Source organism: Nymphalis io, chromosome 10, assembly GCF_905147045.1.
Source record: "Nymphalis io chromosome 10, ilAglIoxx1.1, whole genome shotgun sequence".
NCBI lineage: Eukaryota > Metazoa > Arthropoda > Insecta > Lepidoptera > Nymphalidae > Nymphalis > Nymphalis io.
This window is the reverse complement of record NC_065897.1, coordinates 2,792,467-2,818,735: the sequence shown is the minus strand read 5'-3', so window position 1 is coordinate 2,818,735 and position 26,269 is coordinate 2,792,467. Positions and strand designations below refer to the sequence as shown.

General features: G+C 38.5%; 2 protein-coding genes across 2 annotated transcripts in view; one reads left to right on the top strand and one right to left on the bottom strand.

Moving 5' to 3' along the window:
- LOC126771379 (lysosomal-trafficking regulator) overlaps positions 1–15,467 on the bottom strand; it is a 45,282-nt gene extending 29,815 nt beyond the window's left edge. Inside the window, exons 1-8 of the mRNA XM_050491243.1 lie at positions 15,282–15,467; positions 7,737–7,831; positions 6,342–6,427; positions 5,585–5,742; positions 5,321–5,466; positions 3,145–3,296; positions 2,727–2,810; positions 361–2,624 (exon numbers count right to left, since the gene is read on the bottom strand). Of these exons, the coding sequence (XP_050347200.1) occupies positions 361–2,624; positions 2,727–2,810; positions 3,145–3,296; positions 5,321–5,466; positions 5,585–5,742; positions 6,342–6,427; positions 7,737–7,814 (2,968 nt within the window). The 5' untranslated portion in view covers positions 7,815–7,831; positions 15,282–15,467. The remainder of the gene's footprint in view (positions 1–360; positions 2,625–2,726; positions 2,811–3,144; positions 3,297–5,320; positions 5,467–5,584; positions 5,743–6,341; positions 6,428–7,736; positions 7,832–15,281) is intronic.
- A 4,284-nt stretch (positions 15,468–19,751) lies between these two features.
- Positions 19,752–25,818, top strand: LOC126771313 (sphingosine-1-phosphate phosphatase 1-like). The gene is made up of 4 exons (XM_050491151.1): positions 19,752–20,430; positions 21,009–21,259; positions 23,075–23,247; positions 23,495–25,818. The coding sequence occupies exons 1-4, from the start codon at positions 20,028–20,030 to the stop codon at positions 23,910–23,912; spliced, it is 1,245 nt and encodes a 414-aa protein (XP_050347108.1). The 5' UTR covers positions 19,752–20,027; the 3' UTR covers positions 23,913–25,818.
- The last annotated feature ends 451 nt before the right edge of the window (positions 25,819–26,269 follow it).

The window sequence follows — 26,269 nt, the reverse complement described above, 5'->3', positions numbered from 1 at the left end:
AGGAGCGGATAATTATTGCTTTCGTCTAATATTTGATAATTAATACGAATAGGAAAACGAATTGATAATTATCAATCGTAGGACACGTTGATGCAGTCGAATATATGTATATGTTTTTTATTGCAATACTTTAACGGTCCTTTTGAACGGGCTCGTATTTCTGTAGGATCCAGAAAAAGTCAAATCATACGGAACTGATTTATTTACAAGTGAAGTTTTTGTTCTGTTTAGAAATTGCCAAATATAAGATAAGAAAAACATTTAACATAGTATTATATCTTAACAAGTTTTAGCTCTTAAGAGTCACTGGCATTTACTTAAAATATAAAATCTCAAAAATAAATTAAGCACAATACTGACCGGAGACCGCAAACTGCACGGTGAGCAGCGCCTCCATGATCTTGATGAGTAGTTTGGACTCCGCGGCGTCGGCGCCGCCCGCGCACAGCGCGCGCAGCAACAGGCGCAGCAGCGCGCCGCCGCCCGACACGGCGGCCTGCGTGGCGGCGTACGCGCGGAACGACGCGCTCGCCGCGCACAGCCGCGCGCACGCGCGCCAAAACGTGCTCGCGCCGCGCAGCGCTTCCGTGCGCCGCTCCAGCGCGTCGCCCGCCGCGTCCACCTCGCCCTCGGGACGTTTCGTTTCGTATATCGTGTAGCACCTGTCCGTCATCTCGGTGAGGGATTTGAACAGCATCTGCACTGAGGCCAGCGAGCTCATCTCCCGGAAATACGTGAGCTCGGCGTTCTCCTTTATTAGTTTAAATATCTCGACAATGATCGCTATTTCGAGAATCGCGCAGCACTGGTTCGAGAATTCCGGGAGTGACACCAGTTCCAGGACGTAGCTGAGCCCGCCCTTCTGTATGAACTGCTCGGCGAACGGTACCGTGTTCAGGAGGCTCGTGAATATATTGAGGCAGGAAACGGTCAGGAAGTACGCCGATTCCTCGAGTCTCATTGTATATCTGTGCTTGGCGACAATGAACGTCGGATAGATGACGCTGAAGAGTAACTCGTATTTCATTTCCGTCCGACACTTCGGCGTCACTTTTAGAAGATGAGCGACGGTCGCGTGTAGTACGTTATTATGATTATCTAACTGCAACAACGAGTTGTAATGGATCAGGAACGACCACACGCTTCTTCTCTCGATGGGGCTCACCCCATGAGGACAGTACTTCCTCCCGAGGTCCCTATTGTCGTCGCTTTGTTCACAGATGGAACAGGGTAGCTGATCCGTCACCCTCGGGACGAGGATGCTAGCGCCGAGGTCCCCGTATACAGTGTGTTCCAGCAGCTGCAGACAGAGCGTGGCGACGCTGTCGTGTGTGAGCATCAGGCGCACGATGCTCTCCATGAGGAAGCTGGGCGAGAAGCAGCAGCAAACGCCGCAGGCGAGCATGACGCGCAGTATCTTGTTCCGCAGCGGCTTGTGCGCGGCTACCTCGCGGTCGGGCACGAGCGAGGCCAGCGTGCCGTACAGCACGGACACGCAGCAGGCGGCTGGCAGCGGCAGGCCGGCGCCCGCCTCGCCCAGGATGTCGTGGTGGTGGTGCATGCCGGCCGCCACGCGTGCGCGGCACGCCTTGTGTCGGCCGCGCGGGCAGGCCGCCGAGTGGATCACCTCACTCCTAACCCTCTTCATAGCGCTTATCGATTTGCCTATCGACTCTATGAGTTTTTTAATCAGCGTTACAGTCTCCCCCTTGTCGACGTCTGGTATCCGGATCATGAGCTCGATACACTCCTTGAGCAGGCCGCCCTTCAGGCACTCGCTGTAGAGCTTGAACTGTTCGGTGAACTCTCTGAGTTTCTCTACCGTCCTACACTGCATTAGTAAACAATGAAAAAAGGCCATGATGGAGTATGCGACCCCGAATATGAATTTGAGCAAATTTTCCGATTCGTTCTCGTTCGACTTCTCGGAAACGTTAACGTGATTTTCGCGTTCAACTTTGGTATTATATTTGGCACTCGATTTACAAATGACATCCTCGAGAATGCGAAGGAGCATCGGCAGGATACCGTTATTAATCAATTTGGCACACAGATCGGAATGAATGAGCACTTGGTCCAGCGACACTATGAGTAATTCGGTTAACGCAACTTTTACCCTGGACATTTCTAGAGGTTCGTAGGCCGCAACGTTCGCGGGCAACGACCCGAACTGTAGCGAGCACAAGTTTTTTAGAGAAAAGTTTATACACTGCATCGATATTTGCGACCCTTCTGAACCAGACAAGCTACTCTCCGCTTTGCACAATTCTTGCAAAAGATCTGTTATTATAATAGTGAATTCGAATGTACTTATTTCAGAATTAATAATTTCTCTATGTTTATCGGTCATGTAATCGTCTGCTTTAGGTTTGGTTTTGCGTGGCGAGAAAAATGGATCAGAGTAAAGGCTCTGATTGGGGTATTCGCTTGAGGAACGCAGTAGTTTCGAATTGAAGTACTCAAAGTCATCGCTCGGCGAACAGACTTTGATTGTCATAGATTTATTTAAAATCTGCAGGTCATCATTGGAGTCGCCCGACTCCGACGACTGATCGGATTTTTTCGGAAGTCTTTTTTTAACTTTGTAATCTGCGACGGACTTTGATTGCCCGTTGATTCTCGGTCTGCAAAAAACAGTCAAACTCAAATGCAGAATTATAAGACAGGCTTAAATTTCTTGAAGCGATTACACACTTTTAAGTCTAAGTTAAAAATACGATATTTACCTTGCTGCAATTAAACTTTTTTCAGAAGAAGCAGCAGAATGATTTGAACTTACGAAATTGCTCGGTTTTTGTTTAGACCATATTCTGTAACAAAAATATTCCACTTGATTTGTTTATTTGATTAAAAATTGTTTGTATGGGGTATATAAATACACCATTAATTACTCAATTGATTTGGTCAATGGTTCATCAATTAACTTTTTACTTAATTTATAACAAAAAAAACCTTTTTAAATCGAATGTAATAAGAATGTGAAAGCAAAAAATACTCTCAAAAATTTGAACCGCTACAAATAACTTTTAAATTAACGTCAATAATGAATCTTATTCATTTACTAAAAACAACCCTAAAAACAAACCTAACGCGTTGAAATATTAAATAACAATCGAATTATAACTAAACACCCTTCGCACTCACCTGTCGGAGAAGAGGTCGTGTATGGCGACGTGCGCGGGTCGCGTGCGGGGCACGCGGGGCGCGGGGGGCGGTCGGGAGCGCGTCGCACTCGCGCTCGTCTCGCCGAACAGCCAGATGAGCACCGAGCTCAGCTGGCGGCAGCATGACAGACCCTGCGACCGTGCAGAGATACAGATTATGCAGTCCAAGAGCGTACTGAATAAACTAAGCGATATTGACTATAAGCATGGAGAGAGTTTCATTAAAATTATAATATAACGCCTTCGCAATCCGAATAGTATTTGATTTGATTACAAAAGTTTGACTAAAAAATTCAAAAATCCTAAATGGTACTCACTGTTCCCGAAATTGTGATCGATTCTGCGAGTTTGACAATGTCAAAACAAATGTATAAAATCAGTTACCGCTGCTAACTGATAATTTAAAATTTTTGTATAATGTATAATTCAAATATTGGCATTATGTACGTTAAAATGGCAGATTTTGGGAGGATTTTCGTCACAAACTGCACCACGCTGGCGCTGGCGAAGCCGTCAGTTTTGCTAGTTTTAAATGATCTCTATTTTTGAACATAACGTTTATGATAAAGTTGCAAATTATGCATAAAGTAAAACATCCATAACTTCTGATGAATGATAAAGGGTCAAAATATGAAATTATTGAGGGGCTGTAGTTTATATTATTATTTAAGACATGTATTATATTCTCGGTTATCGGGGGTCGCGGTAACGCTCGTCGTCAATTATCACACGACGATAGCTCGGTGCACTGTGTTACTGTACTAGGGAGCTTATTGTGTGATTTCGAATCTTACACCTATAGCATAAGGTTTCATATTGATTGATTAACAAAAATACTGTTGTTAGCTCATAAAACAAATTGACGTACGCGGATAATTGAATTATTGTCATGGATATAATTGTGAATAAGCAACACCGTTATTGAAACTATATGATATGTAACGGTGACACAAGTCTACCGACGTTTCTAGACTAACTACTTAATCTGGTCGGTCTTCTCTATTAAAAGCGCTAATAGGTATAAGCGTAACAGCCTGTGAATGTCCCACTGCTGGGCTAAAGACCTCCTCTCCTCTTTTTGAGGAGAAAGTTTGGAGCTTCTTCCACCACGCTGCACCAATGCGGGTTGGTGGAATACACATGTGGCAGAATTTCAGTGATATTAGACTCATGCAGGTTTCCTCAAGATGTTTTCTTTCATCGTAAAGCACGAGATGAATTATAATCACAAATTAAGCGCATGAAAATTCAGTGGTGCTTGCCCGGGTTTGAACCCACGATCATCGGTTAAGATTCACGCGTTCTTACCACTGGGCCATCTCCGCTTTAGGCTTCAAATAATAGGTATATAAACCTTTTTATTGCAATATTCTTGCATTCTTGCATAGAATATTGCAATAAAAAGATTAATTTATCAGACTATAGTGGTAACAAAACACGATCACCACGACTATGTTTGGTGCAAACGTATAAAGTTAACGGTTGAGCTTTTGCTTTTGTATAGGTACCTGCTCATCATATATTCCATCACCAAACAACATTTACTTCGTATTGCTGTGTTCCGGTTTGAAGGATACTAGTATAACTACTGGCACAAGGGTCTTAACATCTTAGTTTCCAAGGTTGTGGTACATTGGAGATGTAAGAAATGCTTATTATTTCTTATAGAGTGCCAATGTCTATCGGAGGGGATGAGCACATACTATCAAATTTTAGATACTGCTATTAATAAAGTACTATTCTATACATTTGCGTAAATTGTATTATTTGACTGCCTCGTTAGTCTAGTGGGTAGATATAAGGCCGCAGACCCCGAGGTCCTAGGTTCAAATCCCAGGTCGGGACAGTAAAAAGTTATTGGGTTTTTCTGTCTTCAATTCTCAGTAGCAGCCCGGGTTCTGGAAGTTGGAAGTGTGTATACTCTCGTGCCTCGGAAAGCACGTAAAGCCGTTGGTCCTGGGCTGGAACTCTTTCCGGTCGTGTCGGATTGCCGTCCCATCGGATTATGAGAATTAGGGAATAGAGAGTGCACCTTTGCTTGTGCACTATAATATGACCTGCACAGTTGGCTGAGATTAGCCGCCGTGGCCAAAATCCGTCCGAAGAACGGTATTATTATTCAGTGTCTCCGTACAGTAATTCGGTAAATGGTTTACCTCAACCCCCAGAGCTCGTAACAGCACCAGACACCTCCAGGCGACGCCACCCAGCAGGTAGTTGCGCAGGATCTCCGCCGAGGATTGCGTATTCATGCGAGAAAACGCGCTTACTAATTTTGCACTGACTTCCTCATTTTTAGTATCTGTGATAAATATAAACCTTTACAATTGACATTTGCCATAATTGTCTCCAGTCGTACCAGCCATTAGATCAATGATGTTTACATATCTATAAATATAGTTGCATAAGAAATCACTGACCTATGGAATCTATGGAATTGGCGACATCGGTAGCGGCTGGCGGTAAAGCGGCGGACTCGATGTAGGGCAGCGAGTAGTGCGTGTTGATAGATGAGGTGACGCGGTGGACGCCACACAGCAATTCGCAGCCTACTAGCGACACCACGCCGCTTACTGGACTGGCGAGAATAAAAAATAAACCATACATATCCATAATAAAACATCTCGTATGGTGAGAAACCAAGAAAAACACTTCCATAGAATGTTAGCGTGCGGTAACTCGCTGCTGGTGGTAGGGCTTTGTGGAAGCTCGTCTGGGTAGGTACCACCCACTCATCAGATATTCTACCGCAAAACAGCAGTACTTGGTATTGTTGTGTTCCGGTTTGAATTGTGAGTGAGCCAGTGTAATTACAGGTACAAGGGATATAAAATCTTAGTTCCCAAGGTTGGTGGCGCATTGGCGATGTAAGCATTGGTTAAAATTTTTTACAATGCCTATGTCTATAGGCGTTAGTGAACACTTACCATCAGGCGCTCGTCCGCCTACCTATACTATATAAAAAAAAGAGTGGCCGTGAGATTGTCAAATTATTTTTATTGCAATGGTATGGTGTGGTATGGAAGCACCCCAAATAAATGCAACAAGCGATGGTGACTATTTAATAGTTTTTGATGCGAAATGTTGTTTTAAATACTTATATTATGTATAAATTAGTTTTCTAAAAGTTTTGAAGTATTCAAAAACTTTTTAATGGTAAGCAGATTAAATACATACCAAAAATTTATCAATTTTTTTACATTTTGTCCCTCGTTGAGACGTATGATGAACTCAGCCAGAAACAATTCCAGCCATGTCGATTTCTTAAAAAAAAAATACATCTATTAATATAACTCGAAGAAACGTATGCTTAAAATAAATATCATTGACATCAACCTTGACCACTCGTAGTAATTATATTTATATAAACCGATATTTCAAACACTTAATATGCCTCATGCTGTATCAGAACACAATACAGATAATATATATACAACAGTAACAGTAACAGCCTGTGAATGTCCCACAGCTGGACTAAGCCTCCTCTCCCTTTTTGAGGAGAAGGTTGTAGAGCTTATTCCACCACGCTGCTCCAATGCGGGTTGGTAGAATACACATGTGACATAATTTCAATGAAATTAGACACATGCAGGTTTCCTCACGATGTTTTCTTTCACCGTCAAGCACGAGATGAATTTTAATCACAAATTAAGCACATAAAAATTCAGTGGTGCTTACCCGGGTTTGAACCCATGATCATCGGTTAAGATCCACGCGTTCTAACCACTAGGCCATCTCGGCTTTTCATATATATACAAAGTATTTTTTTATTTAAATATCGAAATAATTCGTGATTAGTGGCTAGCTAGTTTTTATTAGAATATTTTTGAATATCTACTATATATTTTGTAAAAACATTTAATTGATTACTTCGAGGTTTAATAATCAACTTTCTAAAAAAATCTGAGTGAAGCTGATTATAGTTAACGAACATTTCAAAAACAATCTTTTTTTTTTAAATATTTTCTGTATACTCACGTGTCTTAGATCGAAGATACAAATCCTTTAATAAAAGTCGTCAAAATCTTTATTCAATGTAGAAGCGTAAAGAATGAAATACGCAGTGAAGAGCGTATTGAAAGAAATACCTCAGACCATAATTAAAAAATGGTTTGAAGGGTGAGTGAGCCAGTATAATTACAGGCACAAGGGACATAAAATCTTAGTTCCCAAGGTTGGTGGCGCATTGGCTATAAGCGATGGTTGACATTTCTTACAATGCCAATGTCTAAGGGCGTTTGGTGACCACTTACCATCAGGTGGCCCATATGCTCGTCCACCTTCCTATTCTATTAAAAAAAAAAAAAAAATTAAATTTTACAATAACTTTAATGACTAGTTTTCAGCTTTGTTTCAGAGTTTTTCGTTTATTTAATTCGTGTTTATACTTTATTTTATGTTCAGCGGTGAGGAGCAAATAAAAAAAAGCATGAATGTGTCATGTTGTCAGCTACAGTATGAGATATTACCAACGCAATGGTATGAACACCAAACTTTCTCCTTAACAATAGTGGCAATTGCCCAGCAGTGGGACATTTTACAGGGTACTATAATATACTGTATGTGAAACACCTCATAAGTTCCGGTCTCCGCTTTGAAGAAACGTTCCCAATATATTTTCAAAGCGTTCGACTCCTCCTCCGTCGACATGTTCGCTTTTCGCCAACCTAAAAATAAATAAATGACAATTGAATTAAAATAATTATTAACTTTACTTTAATTAATTTACACTTATTTGTTATATCTTAATAAGTAGCAAGTTAAGACTTTTCGTTCCAATAATAATACATACGTCAATAAAGATGTAAACAAAAATCAACAAACAAATTTCGCTTTACGATATTTGAGCCTATGAATCGACAATGTGTTTGCTATTGTCACTGATGTACATATATATATATATTGTTTATAGGAATAATTGTTGCTTATCACAAACGAGTTATAAATAGATTAAATGAGTTGTTTGAGAATGCGTCTTGCACTTTCACTGACTCAGATTTATCAAAATGCTGTAAAACAATATTAAACCTATGCACTTAAACCCTTTTGGATCTAGGCGTGGACAGTGAATACGTCTTAACTATTACAGTCGAGAATTCTTCGAGTAGTTACCCATTTATGTGTCCATTGATCCATAAGGAACACTATTTAATACGAGTATATTGGGTATAATATATATTATTAAAATTGATTCCGGCCATGTTTATTTTTAAAATGTCGAATTCATTCGTGTTGAATATCTATTGTAAATACGAAAGTAACCTTGCCTCTGTCTGTTACGCTTTCACGGTTAAACCGCTGATCCGTTTTTTAAGCAATTTATATGAAACAAGATAGAACACCAAAGAATAAAATACGCTTATACGTATTAGTCTACCTATCACATTACTGGTGGTAGGGCTTTGTGCAAGCTCGTCTGGGTAGGTACCACCCACTCATCAGATATTCTACCGCAAAACAGCAATACTTGATATTGTTGTGTTCCGGTTTGAAGGGTGAGTGAGCCAGTGCAATTACAGGCACAAGGGACATAAAATCTTAGTTCCCAAGGTTGGTGGCGCATTGGATATGTAAGCGATGGTTGACATTTCTTACAATGCCAATGTCTAAGAGCGTTGGTGACCACTTACCATCAGGTGGCCCATATGCTCGTCCGCCTTCCTATTCTATAAAAAAAAAAAAAAACCTGCTTCTCTCCCCCGAACAATTTAATTCTGAATTTCGAACAGACACGTATTTCGACGCTGATAACAAATATGATAAGCAAAATTCATTTTCAAGGTCAAATCTAGAAAAATATGTTGTTTGACAAATTTTTTTCTTAATTGATTCGTCGGTAATTTTACACGTAAAAAGCCGAGATGGCCCAGTGGTAAGAACGCGTGAATCTTAACCGATGATCGTGGGTTCAAACCCGGGCAAGCACCACTGAATGTGCTTAATTTGTGATTATAATTTATCTCGTGCTTTACGGTGAAGGAAAACATCGCTAGGAAACCTGCATGTGTCTAATTTCACTGAAATCTGCCACATGTGTATTCCACCAACCCGCATTGGAGCAGCGTGGTGGAACAAGCTCCAATACCTTTTCCTCAAAAAGAGGTGAGGAGGCCTTTAGCCCAGCACAGTGGGACATTCACAGGCTGTTACGGTGATGATTTTTATTCACTAGTATTCGATCATTGGTCGAAATTCAGAACATAATTAATATTGAAATTCTGAAAAAAACATATTTGCATGTTTCGGACATTTTTTTTTCAACTCTTATTTCCATCCATATTTTTACTACTACAAAAAAAAAAGAAAATCCATTGACAAATAGAGGAGAAGAAAGTTACTGAACTGTTTGCTTATTTATATAGTGTAGATCTAAGCAGTTCAGGAAATAGTAGCGATAAAATCATTTTCTAGGAAATACACTTGTGCGAATTGTAACAAATTGATAAATGTATTTACTTTTTGATGAATTGAGATAGCTTCTGTTTGTTTAGTTTGTTTTGGTGCGTACATTGTGCGTATAAATGAAGTATTTAATAATTGAAAGGCTTTTATGACATTCTTGTAAAATATTTTACAATTTTTATGATCGTATATCGAAATATCGTACACAAATTTTAGATATCACACTCTCATCACATATTCTACCGCCAAACAGCAATACTTAGTATTGTTGTGCTTCGGTTTGGAGGGTGGGTGAGCCAGTGTAACTTCTGTAGTTACGACGTTCGGCGGACGAACAAATGGGTCAGTTTTTGGTAAGTGCCAAAGCACGTAAACATTGGCCCCATAACAAATATTAACTAATCCTTGCATCACCAATGCGCAACAACCTTGGGAACCAGTATATTATGTCTCTTGAACCTGTAATCAAGGTATAAGAATAGAATGTACAACTACAAATTAATTCTTTCAGCCTGAGAGATCCTTCTTTTCTAAAGACGCTGACTGACTAACCAAAGATTTCATAATCAGAATTTCGCCCACAAGTTTCGTCTCAAGTTTATGTGCGTTTTTCGCAAATATGTACATCTTTCACGTTATCTATTTATTATGCACCGTCACATTTTTTTTTTTATAGAATAGGAAGGTGGACGAGCATATGGGCCACCTGATGGTAAGTGGTCACAAAACGCCCTTAGACATTGGCATTGTAAGAAATGTCAACCATCGCTTATAGCCAATGCGCCACCAACCTTGGGAACTAAGATTTTATGTCCCTTGTGCCTGTAATTACACTGGCTCACTCACCCTTCAAACCGGAACACAACAATATCAAGTAATGCTGTTTTGTGGTAGAATATCTGATGAGTGGGTGGTACCTACCCAGACGAGCTTGCACAAAGCCCTACCACCAGTTGAACATGGAAATCCTGTGGAATGGTATTCAGACACTACGTGAGAATTGAAGCGTGTATCTTAACTATCAGACTACTTGTGATTTTCTCTTGATAGAAGTACCTAATAACTCACTGGCCCGATTAGGATTCGAAGACAGGACAGACTTTCCTGATGCCTAGCCCTAAAATAGACGATGAGCTCACTATAACATATAAGTTAAGGATATAGGATAAATATTTCGAAATGTAACAACACGTGCCACTTTTTCATGTTTGTCAAAACCGTCTAATTGCCAAAACTGTCTCTCAAAGAGAAAGGAAACTGCGTAAGCCGTTGTTGCTTAATATATATAATATATAAGTTTATTATTTTAGATAATTTTTTTCTCTATCATTTATATTATAAGTTTTCCATGTTTTAAATATTAAATTTCTTCGAATCAGTCGCAGAATTTTTACTCAGCGCATATATATAGTGTGAAAAATATGTATTAAATATAGGAGAATGGGCACGTACATACAATAACATAACTATGTTATAATGAGCCTACAAGCTGGCATATTATGTGTGTTGATATATTAGCACAATATGAACTATAGCTTAAATCATTGAGAACCAGATTAAAATTCAGTTGTGACTAAATAATAATATGACCATTGGATTTTTCTGTTAAAAGTTTTATATGTACTACAATATTCCAAAGGCGGAAACAAATGATATTTCGTCACAGCACAATAAGAGTGGGAGTAAAAAACAATTGGGTATACAGACATCGTATTAAAAATATACTAAATAATAAGAAAGTAGAATTAACTCTGTTTTTAATAATCACTCTATCAAATTATTTGTGACGACGTGACAAACAATATTAGAAAAATAAAAATTTATAATTTTTTTTTTTAATATAACAATTCCTAATCTTTCCAAAAAGACCACAAGACGTCCAGCCTTATTAAAAACTATACCTAACCTGCGTAAGTAGGCACATCGACCGGTCTTTGTGCAATAGTGCAGTAGCAGTCCGTCTCACTTTCACAATCACTGAATTATCTAAAATAAATCAAAACTAATCGCATTGTAAAAGGTAAACACTTATTTATCCTCAATATATTTACGAACGCTGTACAGACTGGCTGCATGAATACATACTGACTATAAGAAACCTTATCAAAGCGGTCATTTAACATATTGTATATTCTTTGACCGCGACAATACTTCGCTATTTAGGAAAAAATAAAATTTTTATTTATCAACAGCAACATTAATATTGACTTATTCTTTTTTAAATATTACCGTGCCGTGCAAAATACAAAAAAAGAATATTTGGCGGTTTGCTAAATTTAAACAGAGCATCGTTATTTTTCCCAGAACATGATTTGTATCATTTAGGAGCTATAATGAGTAAAAAAAAATATAATAATAACAAAAAACCTACTAAATCTGTTGTACAACGCTCTTAGGCATAAGGCACATGGTTTTGTCGTATTTTTACACAATTTAGTTTTATAAATATTGCTGGAAAAATATAGAGCATTCTTTGTAAAGAGAGTATTTATTAAGATATTTAACTTTAAATTAATTTATAATAAACATCAAACCGATACTTGTACTGAATTCAATATTAGACGCATTTGCAAATTCATTGGAAAAGGGTAACCTTTTAAGAATATAACTATAATAACCCAACTGTAAGATTTAATTATTAAAATTAAAATTCATTTACACTCGAAATACAAAAAAAACTTTCTGAAAAAAGACGGTCAGGATGTATTTAGGAATCAATACATTCTGTACTTAAATTTTTAGTATCGATTCTATTGATATAAAATATCTTCATATACTATATAAACATCGTTATATAATCAAACAAACATACGGTCATTTACATGTCGTTTTAATGTTGTCCGCTGATAGCTGTGTGTGTTTAATGTTATCAACAAGCAAGTAAGATACGGTGTCCGCGCCCGGTTTAATAGTGAATGAACGCTTTAATTGGAAACTTTATCGCGTTCTGCAAAATCTTATTTTAGGTATTTATTGAGTAATGTTAAACAATACAGTCAAACAATGTTGTTTAAGATTTTATTGTTATTTTAAAGCTTTTGAGACTTTTTTTGCAGTTGTATATAATATAAACAAACGTTGTTTGGTATTCGTTTATGTACATGGCTTATTAATTTAATTTTATATGTAATGATCTAATTTCATTGAAATTCTGCCACATGTGTAATCTACCAACCCGCATTGAAGCAGCGTGGTGGAATAAGCTCCAAACCTTCTCCTTAAAAGGGAGAGGAGGCCTTAGCCCAGCAGTGGGACATTAACAGGCTGTTACTGTACTGTACTGTACTGTATGTAATGTTTTAATTTTATGTGTTAAAGAATAACTAAGTACTGTTTTTTTGTCGGTACCATTTCTCAGTCTCGATAGATTCTACAATCCAAAATGTTTTTATTCAACATTTATATCATTCTATTGATTCTAGTTCTAGGTCTGGGTGACCCACGTGGCCTCAGCAACTCAATAGGGTTTGACCCACTGGTATCCTCGTGTATTCAATGAACCAACCTTCCTTTCAAAAATCGATTTCGTAAATTTATTTACATACATAGATACTTTGGTAGAATCATAAAACATAAGTTAATAAAAGTTTGTAGAGAAAGTAATCCTTTTCATTATCGATAATTGGTCAAATCATCTCCTTCTTCGGGATATTGATGGCTATGATTGGTACTTATGAATTTTTGAATCAAATCAGCAATTGTCCATGGATGAATTTGTATATACCATGAACAATGTCCTCTTAGTTTTAGGTATTTAAACGTATATATTGAAACTAATATGTATATATAAGTAGTTAAATCGTTGACGAAATTATTGTAAGCATTCTATTCTATAATTTAATTATATATATATAACAGTAACAGCCTGTGAATGTCCCACTGCTGAGCTAAGGCCTCCTCTCCCCTTTTGAGGAGAACGTTTGGAGCTTATATATATATATATATAATTAATTAATTAATAAAAACATCGATTAAACTGAACTTGCATATGAAATTGCGTGCAGAAATTCCTTTATTATATCTATGTATGTACATATATTTGTAGAAATGCGCGCGTAAGTGAAAATGACAAAATGAGTCATTTTAATAACAAGTTGTTATTAAAGTTACTTTGTTTTGCGAAACTGTGTTACGCCTGACACGAACATTTTTAACTTGCACAACGTTAGGAAAGTTAGAATCCTCGAGAATTCACACAGGTCAATAATGTGTAGCCGAGTATATGTAAAGCTTAAAAACCGTAATAACACAGCCTCTTACCGGCTAACTTGGACTGCTCGTATTATTATTTATCGAAAATCAATTTTAAAAATTCTTATTTAACCAATTTTCATGCGATAATTACTATTAAGTTACAGCTTAGGGTTTATAGACGATTTTTTTTAATTTCAACTGCTAATTTACGAAAAAGCTGTCTGATTCTGTAGGAATTCTTATATAGAACAATTTAGATCATAGTGGGGAGATATTAGAAGTTGGTAGTATGCATTCATAAAAACAATTTATGAATAATTAATTTAATTAATATAAAGTCAAAGTTTCAAATACAACTAGGCAGAGATACCAAAATGTTCTTTTTAAAAGTAATTTATAATAGAGCTTATAGACCACATAAACATCAAAGTTTCATATAGGGGATCCATTAGCCACCATTTAAAGCATTCCCAAGGTTGGTCTATACTTTGTCGTCAGACAGCTGGCTGAAGAAAAGTGCTAAATTTTCTATGCGGTTAACACACTACACCAACCACTAATTGGGGCAAGAGAATGATGATTCTATAAAAATTTGTATTAAGTCCTTCAAAAAATATCAGCTTGACTGTTTTTTCAAAACATTCATTACTTACAAAATTAACTTAATTATAAAGATATGATAATATGCAATGAACTGTAGAAAAACTTATCTACATTGTTAATACTGCAGTAATTTAAAATTTTATAATTGAAGTAACTTTATAATATAATAAAAAATAATATAAGGTGACATGGCTAACAATATAAAACAAAACATTTTAAATGTTTACAATATAATAAAGTAAACAAATCAGTTTTTATATCAAGAAAGTGAACAGTCATCAAGACTTAATTCACTTATAAATGAATGCAACATTCAAACATTGCAATATGAAATCATTTTAATAATTACCTGTCGGCTATGTATAGGCAACTATTCTATTGTTATCAGATAGATTGTAATTAAAAGGCTCATGTCTGTTAAATTGAGTTTTGATTAAAATTATATTTCATCCAATAAGTCTTGTTAAGCAGTTGCAATTGATTTTGTTGATTTTTTATAGTGATTCTAACATAAATGTCTCATTTTTTTAGTGGCTATAATTATAGGTATGTGGTAGTAGTGCACTGGAATACCTAAAAAAATTGTTAAGCACATTTATTTTTCACCTGATCTATCAGAAATTCATCCAATAAGAATATAAGAGGGAGCTAAGAGTGCAGTTTTGACTCAGACGATACTTATAAAGGTTTAATAAATTTTAATATGGTGGTGGTATTTTCCTAAAAAAAGGTTACAGTTTTTGAAAAAGTTGCGAAATTAACATTACGTACACATTAATATAAAAATTTAATATTCTACCTGTTAAAATTGCATTCTGAGTTAAATAATACAATAGGAAAACTCTTAATATATTCTATTACGAAATTAAATTGTTTGTAAACCATTATTTCTTTATTTATTATGATTGTAAGACTTACATGAACTAACTCTGCACGGTTAAACGTTAGTGCAATGAATTCGGCAAACACTTAAAAATCTGGAAAAGTTTGTATGCTCTATATCTTTGGAAACTAAACAAAAAAGTATTACAACGTTAATTGTTTATAATCCGATTTGCGGTAAAACACACTTTGATTTAAAGTTTGAAGTTTGAACTGCAATGTGACAAGACAACACTGACACTTGTACTGATTGTGTAGTACTACCTACATATTTGTCAAATTTGACATTGACAACTATTGTAAGAAAATCACCCAGAAACACAAAATCTTAAATCTGATTCAACTGTGAAAAGCTCTAAGCTTCTTGCCATTCATTTTGATTTGACTATGGTTGTACGTTTTGAAAATTTAAAACAAAGAATATTAGAAATATAATAAGGGTATTTTCGCCGCTGCTTTAGGCGACTGAATATTTACGGTCAGAAAAAAAATACAGTTCATTGGTCAGGACATAGATTTGATTCAGGACCTGCGATCTGCACACGAAGATGCTCTGCCCATCCAAGGCGGAACGAGGTGGGCTTTGCTTCCGGTGTGGTGTCGAGGGTCACAAGTCTTCGACCTGCACTGGAAAGCTGCACTGTGCAGTATGTGCGGACGCTGGAAGACCCTCTGGGCACGTGATGGGCTCGGGAGAGTGTAACGCTCCCATCACAAAAGGAAAGATGGTATTACGCAATCACACCATCACAAACGTCGGACGGCGCCAGGCCGAAGAGGAAGCAGCCATGTCAACATGAGCAACAAACTTAGCTTCCAGACGTTCCAGACGTTCCAGACGAACGTCAACCACTGCGCCGGGGCTCAGGACCTGCTACTGCAGTCCATGGTGGAGTGGCAAATTGACCTGGCTGTGGCCTGCGAGCCCTATTTCGTCCCTCCCTTATCTCACTAGGTAGTGGACTTGGACGGCACCGTGGCAGTCCTCACTCGGAGCGGTACAGGTCCTTCCCTCTCACTCATTGAGAGGGGCTCGGGCTACGTAGTGGTGGGGTGGGGAGAGTACGTAGTAGTAGGAACGTACTTCTCCCCTAACCGCGGCCTGGCAGAGTTCGAGAGGTACCTCGGTTCTGTCAGAGCTGCGGTGTCCAGGCAGTCGCCGAAACCGATAGTGGTTCCCGGTGACTTCAACGTGAAATCACGGGCCTGGGGAAATCCTGTCACGAATCCGCGAAGGAGAGCTGTCCAGGTGTGGGCCCTACTCTCCAGCCTGTCCCTACTTAACAGGGGGCAGGTGCACACCTGCGTGAGGCAGCAGGGAGGGTCCGTGGTGGACTTATCATTCGCTACGCCTGTCGCGGCGCGCAGAGTGAGAAATTGGAGAGTGGAGACTCTGTCGGACCATAGATACATCCTGTTTGAGATCTCCACCTCTTACAGCCAGCGGAACCTCTGAGGGTGCCAACCACGCTCCCCAGGTGGTCTCTTGGCCAGCTGAATCGTGAGCTTGTCAGGGAAGCTGCTATCGTGCAGCGGTGGGGTTCCACGGGAAGGAGGGAGGGTGCCTGTGTCGACGAGCTGGTGGACCGCATGCGCAGCGCTCTAAAGGAGGTGTGCGATGCGGCCATGCCGAGGACCCGGCGCAGGGTACCGCGCCGCCAGGTATACTGGTGGTCGCCCGAAATAGCGGAGCTTCGGGCGACATGTAACCGGGCGCGGAGGGCATACGTCTGCTGTCGTAGGCACAACGGCCTCGACGCGGACTTGGAAGGACGGCTGTGGGCCACTTATCGCCAGCTGAAAAAGGAGCTGCAGCAGGTGATAAGTCAAGCTAAGGAGAGAGCAAGGGAGGAGCTTATGGTGGGCTTGAACAGGGACCCGTGGGGACGCCCGTACCGTGGTGTGCGAGGAAAGTTCCGCACACACGGTGCCCCTGTGACGGAAACGTTGCCGCTGGATCTCCTCCTGCGACTGGTTGGTGAATTATTTCCCCAACCAGGCGAACACGTCCCACCAAGTATGTCCCCTCGCTCTGTAACAGATGACAGTGCGGCTCCACCACATGTTACGGAGCGAGAGATGGAGATGGCCCTCGATCGATTGAGCGAAGCTGTGGAAGGAGGGAAAGTTGGTTCTGTTGCCGAAGGAGGGGCGTCCACTCGATTCTCCTTCGGCATATAGGCCAATTGTTCTGCTGAAATGAGACGAGCAAGCTCTTCGAGAAGATCCTCGCTGCCCGTCTTATTCAGCGCCTCAACGAGGTGGGGCCGGGTCTTTCAGAGGCTCAGTACGGGTTCAGGGAGGGTTGATTAACCATTGACGCCCTGGACGCCCTAAAGACCTGGACCACGGAGGCGGTGGCCCGAGGGGATGTAGTCCTGGCGGTATCGCTGGACGTAGCGAACGCCTTAAACAGTCTTCCCTTCGAGACTATAAGGGAGTCACTTCGATACCACGGGGTGCCTTTCTATCTCAGAAGGCTGTTAGGGGCATACCTCCGGGACCGAGTGGTCCTCTGGGAGGGGGGCGATGGGCGACTTGTCCGGCGTTGGGTAGGCTGCGGTGTTCCACAGGGGTCGGTACTCGGCCCAATCCTGTGGAACGTCGGATTCGATTGGCTCCTGAGGGCCCTTATCCTTCCCGAGATGACACCCTCATCACGGCGACGGGGCGGACCTTTCAGGATGCGGTCCGCCTGGCCGAGGTCGGAATGTCGCTCACAATGGACCGGATTGGGATGCTGGGCTTGAGGGTCTCTGTCACAAAAACAGAGGCCCTCCTATTCCACGGTCCACATCGGGGTCCCCTTCGAGGGGCGTCTATCACCGTCCAAGGGACGGTGATTAAGGTGCAAGCCCAGATGAGGTATCTGGGCCTGATCCTGGACGGAACATGGAGCTTCAGGCAGCATTTTATCCAACTCGGCCCGAAGCTTATAAGTACTGCTGCCGCCCTGGGCCGCCCCCTTCCAAATGTAGGAGGGCCGGAAACACCATGTCGGCGTTTATACGCTGGCGTAGTACGCTCCATGGCGTTGTACGGTGCACCCATTTGGGTGGAGGCTCTCACCACTCGTAACAGAGCTCTTCTGCGGAGGCCGCAAAGAGTCATAGCGGTGAGAGCGATACGTGGGTACCGTACGGTGTCATGGACGGCAGCGACACTTCTCGCGAGCGATCCGCCCTGGGAACTCCAGGCGGAGGTGCTTGCGGAAGTGCACCGGTTCCGGGTGGAAACGAGGTCAAGCGGCGTCCGTCCAGGGTCGGTGGAGGTTGAGCGAGTCAAGGCCCTAGCCCAGCGAGCCTTGATTCGCAGGTGATTCGCAGGTGGACTTGAGGAGGAGTGGAGGTGGTCCACCCCCACTTGAGTCATTGGGTGGAACGGAGTCACGGCACACTCACATTCAGGCTGACGCAGGTACTTACCGGACACGGTTGTTTCGGTAAGTACTTGCACCGGATAGCGAGGCGGGAGGTGACACCCTCCTGGCATGTGTGTGGTGCGCCTTCGGACACAGCGTGCCACACTCTGATGGAGTGGGCCGCTTGGGGACCTCAGCGCCTGTCCCTGGCGGCCTTAGTCGATGAAGACCTCTCGCTGCCGAGTGTGATAAACGCCATACTTGGTAGCGAGAGGTGCTGGTTGGAGACGGTCTCCTTCTGCGAAAATGTCATGTCGCAGAATTAGGCAGCGGAGCGGGAGCGTGAGGAGAGGGCCTCCGCTGACTCGCTTCGCCGAATAAGACCGGGGAGAAGGCGTCGGCGCTATGCGCATCTTGTCCTCCCGCCGTAAGTGTTGCCGGGGTTAGGGGGTCTTTGTACCCTGAGAACCCCCTAGGATTTGGAGGCCTGCAGAGGCGGGTTAACCGTCGGGGCGTCACGGTAGTATGCGCAAGCGATCCCGTGACGCCCCTCGAAACGGCGGTGTGGGTACCGCTCGTTTTTTAGTGGGTATTCCGACGCATGCTCGGTGCCGGCGAGTCCCACATACCCCCCCCCACTTCAAGTGGGGGAAACGCGTAAATGCGTTTTTCCAGCGAAACAAAAAAAAAGGACCTGAGATCTGCAGGTTTACAAGACATCAAGAAAAGACATCCTATCGGTACCTTTTGAAGTTATAATGTTCAATAAAACAAATGTGGTAATAAATTAATTAGATTTTGTTGTACTTTCAACCCTAATCAACAGTCAGATGAGCTGTGCTTCGGGGCTGTTTAATAATATGCAATCCAAATAGCTTTACTCACCAGTAATTTATTTTATAAAAACAATATAAAACAACACAATATGCAGATAAAATAAAATTAAAAATATTATTTTTTCAACTACGCTTGTAAAGGTAATTTTGAGTAGTCATAATTCAGATTTAATTTAAATATAAAACTACCAACGAGTCCGCTTAATAGAGCTATCACAAATAAACAAGTCCACAATTTAATATGGTAAACATTCGGTTAATTAATAATGTCAATTATTGACAAATGTCAAATGTCAAGTCAAAGTCGCCATGGTTATAAAACACATATTTTTTACTCTTTTGTGTATATTTAGATTGTAAATCAGTGCCTCAAATTGAGTAAAAAATATATTAAATGTTTTTTTTAATTACTGATCAACACGCCCAGTACGCGCGAAAAAATGAATTGAAAACTTTATCAATTTTGTTAGAAATACTTCTCGTTCAAGCCATTAGACAAATTCTTTAACTAGATCATTACACTGTGGCTAAGAAGAAAAAAAGTTAATAATATAAATAAAAGAGATTAAATTGAAACCAACAAAAATGTGGGATAATATAATAGATTATTTAAAGGATCCCCTTTTAGTTGTTAAAGTGCAGAATTTTTTTGGTGTCATCTATAAAAAAAACTATTCAAGTGAAGAAACTAGTATCATACGATCTGATAGACATAACAGTGAAGATGACAATACCAGGCAGCATAAGAGAATTCCCAGTGATATATCGGGGACCTCACAGTCTTCTTGTGAGACGGACACATCGTCAGAAAGTCTAGAGGAGGTGGAATGTTTGATCAACAACAAATTCTGGTACTACTTATTTGTATTAGGAACTGCACTGGGCGATGAAATATTTTATGCAACATTTATACCATTTTGGTTTTGGAATATAGATGGTGCTGTTGGAAGAAGAGTTGTATTAGTGTGGACTATAGTTATGTATATAGGTATGAATTGATTTGAAAGCGTAACATTATGTCATACTCGTTCTACTCACCTCACACTCAACAACATCATAACGAATTTCATCATCATTGAGTGCTTATAATATAATTGTCTACTACAAACTACTACTAATATTTGAAGCCAAAAGTGGACGAAGGTGTTATGTCACATTTTCAACTCTCGAATTTATTACACCAATGAACATTTTAAGCCACTATCATCATGGTACCTTCAGCTCTTATTTAAAATTTTAAGAACTATAAACATAATGGCTTATGTTAATAAATAAGTACTCCATTCAAAAACATAAAACTGCAAATTAACTGTTATCACTATATATTAAATGTTATATAAATAGTACATAATTCTACAATTTTAAATGTAAAATATACAAGACTGATCATATTGGGCAATTGTTAATCATCATTAATGTATATGTAACATTTTTAATAAATTTAATTATGGATAACTTTGTTATTTGAATGAATGTAATTTTATTCAGATAAATAAAAATAATCAAATCAAATAACATAAAGTATAGGAAATGATAAATACTAATAATATGTCTTTCACTTTTCAGGTCAAGGTTTTAAAGATATAATTAGATGGCCTCGGCCTGGTTATCCTGTTAAGAAGCTGCAGGATAAGTGGGCGATAGAGTACGGTATGCCCTCAACCCACGCAATGGTCGGTGTCTCCATACCATTCTCGGTCTTATTTTATACCATGAATAGGTACCAGTATCCTGTGCATTGGGGAGTCCTTATAGCTGTGTCATGGTGTACATTGATCTGTGTCAGCAGAGTTTATCTTGGGATGCATAGCATTCTGGTAAGAAATTAAAATTCATACTTTTATTAATAAGTAAATTTTAGAAAAATATTGGTTGTCCCTTATCAATTTAATAAAAAACAGCATTTTTTTATATTATATTGCAAGTTTTAAATAGACTTTTGAAATGTCTTGTATTGCAAATATAGTTATTAAAATATAATTATCATTGTTAAAAAAAAAACAAAACCAACTTCAAATATAATTCCCCAATAAGCCAAAGTCGATGCCCATAAAAATAAAATCTTTAAATTGAAAAGAGAACATTAAAGCACACACACAAAAAAAAAATTTTTAAATTGGTTTATAAATGATGGAGTTCAGATGTAACTAAAAATAAATACAATTGAATTAAGAATTACCTCTTTTTTACATTAGTTAAAAATATTGCTATATTCATATGATAATCACCTAATTAGGTACTAAAGCATTAACAATTAAATAAGCAAGTTTATGTCAGATCTTTGTAATGGAATAGGCATGATGACAGTATTAGAGAATTAAAAAAATATATATTTTAGAGAAGAAACTATTTTAAAAGGATTCTTAAAAATGATCATATTTTAATATACACATTGAGATTAATAAGATTTTTAGTAAAATAAAAGTATAAAATTCTGCAATCGGCCATTCTATTTGAAACACCAATCAGAGCGAATGACGTCACGCGTCTGTATCTATAACCGTTTCTCTTGAACAGTTGTTGTGTTTACGCGTTTCAAAATTATTTTGCATCATTTAATTAGTTGAGTCGTTGATTATTCGCGTTTTTGTGAAGAAAATAAAACATCCAAGATCTATCAATGATGGAACAAGGTTTTGTTAAGGCAAATTCCTCTAATTTGCCCAGGATTTATTGATTTTAGGGGAGCTTTTTTCATCAAATAAAGACTTGCTCATCTGAATTTCGAAAATGTAATGTATGTAAGTATTTATCTTTAGTGTTATCATAGGTTTTTTTCTGTTAGCTGTATAGTATTACTCGCATATGAAGAGCCCTAATATTTTTACCAGTAAGAACTTTTAAGACAATATTTCATTTAGCTCCACTAGTACTGAATTTGTGAATTTACATATTTACGAAAACTTCTATAAATCTAAATATATCATAAATATATAATAAATCTTTATGAATCTCTGCCTCAATTTGCAATTTCTTCAAAATGTTCTGTAACCATACTTTCTTTTAATTGCTTTTCACGTTCTTCAAGAACCATCGTCTTTCGTTGCTTACTTATATATGATCGTTCTGCTTCTGTAGATTGTTCTTCGATCTGGTTGGCATTCGAATGTATTTTTACACAGAGGGACCGCACACCACTTGCAAACTTTGGAATTCATTTTTAACCTTAGGAAATACGTAATATTTTCTGCCTTTCTTCGTTGAGTATAGACATAATACAACGTTTACTGTCGTTTATTGAGGCGTGACGTCACGTGCAGGCACCATGACACCTGCGGGTGTTTTCGAGCGAAATTCAAAATAGGTAAATGAAAATGTAATTATTTGCGTAAATAGTTAGTTCATTACTGAAATAAAATTATTTTCAGTAATAGTAGACGTATACCCACATTATAGAAGGTTATTTCAATATCAGTCATCATGCCTAGTCACAAAAAGCTTGAGACAGTTGTAATTGATTGAGCAATCCTCGGGTATCACCCATGGCATTGTGCTAATTAAGCTATATATGTTTTAAAACATATGTGGCGCCACTTCATATTTAATTTGACTACAACTATTTACATCAGAAATAAGACAGATAGGTGGGACCCCTATATTATGTAGATATAGTATATATGTTTTATTTATAGGATATAGCGGCAGGTCTGTTGCTGTCGTCAGCATTGTTGGTGGTTCTGATCCCTGTTGTTGACCGTCTGGATGGGTTTCTGCTAACTTCCCAGTGGTCACCTCTACTAGTCATCACTATCTCTATTCTAGTCATCGTATATCATCCACAATCTGACAAATGGACGCCGACAAGGTGAGCAATGGACAAGTGAACGAGACAATATTCAAATAACAAATAGGTAGTAAGATTCCAATGGTTTAAAGGTTAGGTGATTTATATTATTGCTCAGTTAATATTTAGATTTTTTTTCGTTTATATTTAAAAAAAAAATCGCCGTCAGCGAGCGCTCTTCAGATGTTGTAGTGATCGCCAATAGATGGTATAAAATTGTTTATCACCTGGGGATATTATTCACCGAGAGTATCTCTCGCATCCCCAGGGGCGACACGACCATGATAGTGAGCGTGTGCGCCGGCATCCTGACGGGGTCGTGGACAAACTACCGGCTGGGCAACATGTCGGCGAGCCCGCTGGCGCCGCCCTACGCGGTGGAGTGGCCGAGCGTGGAGATGTGGGGCTGCACGCTGCTGCGCACCACGCTGGGCTTCTGCGGCGTGCTGGCCACGCGCGCGCTGGCCAAGTCCGTGTCGTTCGCGCTGGCGTGCGCGCTGCTCGGCGCCGACCGCCGCGCCGTGCGCGCCGCCGCGCCCAGCCTGCACGACACCAACACCATCATCGTCGAGCACTCCTACAAGTACATCACGTACGGCCTCATCGGCTTCAACACCACCTACGTGCTGCCGACGGTCTTCGATCTGCTCTTCATAAACCGGCCGACGTACTACACTGAGATTTAGTCGCCGAGACTAAGTACGAGCCTCGTCGGGGAAAAGTGTCCTTATTAAACGATTGGATATTAATTAATTTGCTCTTAACAGGAGTTGAGGCGTTAAAGTTATAAAGAATTCGTTGAGTTTAAATATTAGTTTTAGTAGATCATTCCAAATATATAGTTCTAATATAATTTAAATTCCATATATATGTATAGTCGATGTACAACTTGTGTAACTATCTGTTTAAATTTATTATTATAATTGACTTTATTAATATTTTTGTTGTAAAAGATTGCTAAAGTTACTTATTTACAATAAATTAAAAATATTTTTTTTAAACAGTTTGCGACACAATGTTGAATTCATATCATATATATACATCAATGTTACAGGCAGCTATTTATATGATTTTGTTTATATTATACAGCTAATATCTGGCATGCTTTGAAGTCTTTTTGTTTTTTTTTTTTTTGTAAACAATTGTCGAATAATATTCGCCATCAATTATGTTGATGGTACCATGACAGAAACCTTCATGCCAGTGCCAATTACAATTTAAATTTTAAACTCGATCAACGATGTGTGTACCTGGAATACGAACAAATACATGCACAAATTTTTATGTATTGTGATTCATTTATGGTCATATTAAGCACGTTAACGTTATGACGTCACAAAGTAGTCACGTGATATTTTTAAAATTTCATTTTATTTCAATTATTTTATTATCTGCATACTTATTGTATGTCATTTAATATAATATATATTTGCGTCCATTTTCAATATTATTTAGAATAAACTGTTAAATTAAAATATGATAATTATTTTTGTAAACGATCTTTTATTCTCTTTAAAGGAAACTTTCTTCTGGCTCTAGTTTTTGGTAATCACCGAAAAATTAAAATAAACAAACCAAGGCCTGTATTATCAACCTTAATAATACAGGCCTGCAAATTAATTGATGGGTAATTTATTCCGATTTAATAAATAAACTACCAAAAAAAAACAAAAGCCTTATCCTAGTTAGTAGTTACTTGTAGTATCCTTATTTTAACTTAAAAAAATGGCGCAATCGTGCCATGCAATGAAATAAGTTCTAGAAAAACATTAGCCCTTATTCAACTATCATTCGTCATGGATTAAAATATAAATAAATAAAGTTGTTGGTTTAGAGATATACGAATAAGATTTTTTTTTTGTTTTTGTATCGCAAAAGAAGTATTTTTATTTTGTGCCAATATTAAATGCGTTATACATACATATATTAACAAATCATATTGTTTCATAATTTGTATTTATTGAGGAATAAGCCTTAAATATATTTAAAAATAATACTTTTTTTAAATGAAAGGCTAACATTTTTTTTAAGTTATTATCACAGAATAAAAATACAATTACAATTTCCATTTTTAAACGACGCACATATTTATATCAGCACCAAAAATTCATATATATATATTCTATTTATGATATATATAAATAATAAAATAAATACTTTATAATGTCAATACACATTGATCCTACATAAGTATATTAACGTCGTTTTTATAAGGAAAATTTGAGCATCTGGTTACATAAAATGTTTAATTATAGACAGTACTAGGATGTTTTTAATTTAGCTGTTCTTGTTAGGACAATAATTTTATCTATGCATGTTGCAATATATTTTTAATTACAAACTTATATCGAAACGTATTTATGTAATTATGCATGAAAAGATACTTACGTCACGTGAAATTAAGCTAAAGAACAAATAGTTTAGTGTAACGGTTTGATTTGATGTACTATACATATTTATAAGCTGTTACTTATTAATTGATATACGCACATAGCACCGCAGTGTCGTGAACTCTAGTGATAACTAACGATAAGGCTACTGCCATACAATATCATTGCACAGTTGTATATTAAAATATTTTTATAACGATTATATTATGTTTTATTTAACAACAATCGTTTGCTTTGTCAATATTTCATGTGTTAAAAGTATTCAAAAAGGGATACCTAAGTTGTTTTGTTTTTAGTGTTCGTGTATTAAATTGTTAAGTCTTCTAAATATACTTTGATGATAAATTTTTAATAATACCTGGTGGGAGGTCTTTGTTCAGGCCCGTCTGGGTGGGTACCATTCATCAGATACTTTGCAGTTAAGCAGTAATACTTAGCATTGTTACATTCCGGTTTTAAGGGTGAGTAAGCCAGTGTAACTACTGGCACAAGGGACATAACATGTCAGTTCCCAAGGTAGTTTTTATGGTAGTGACCACTTACCATCAGGTGTCCCATTTGCTCGTCCGTCTGCGTATAACATAAAAAAAAATCGAATGATTTTTTTCATGCAATATAATAATTGAAAAATGATATGCGAAGCGAACGAAAAA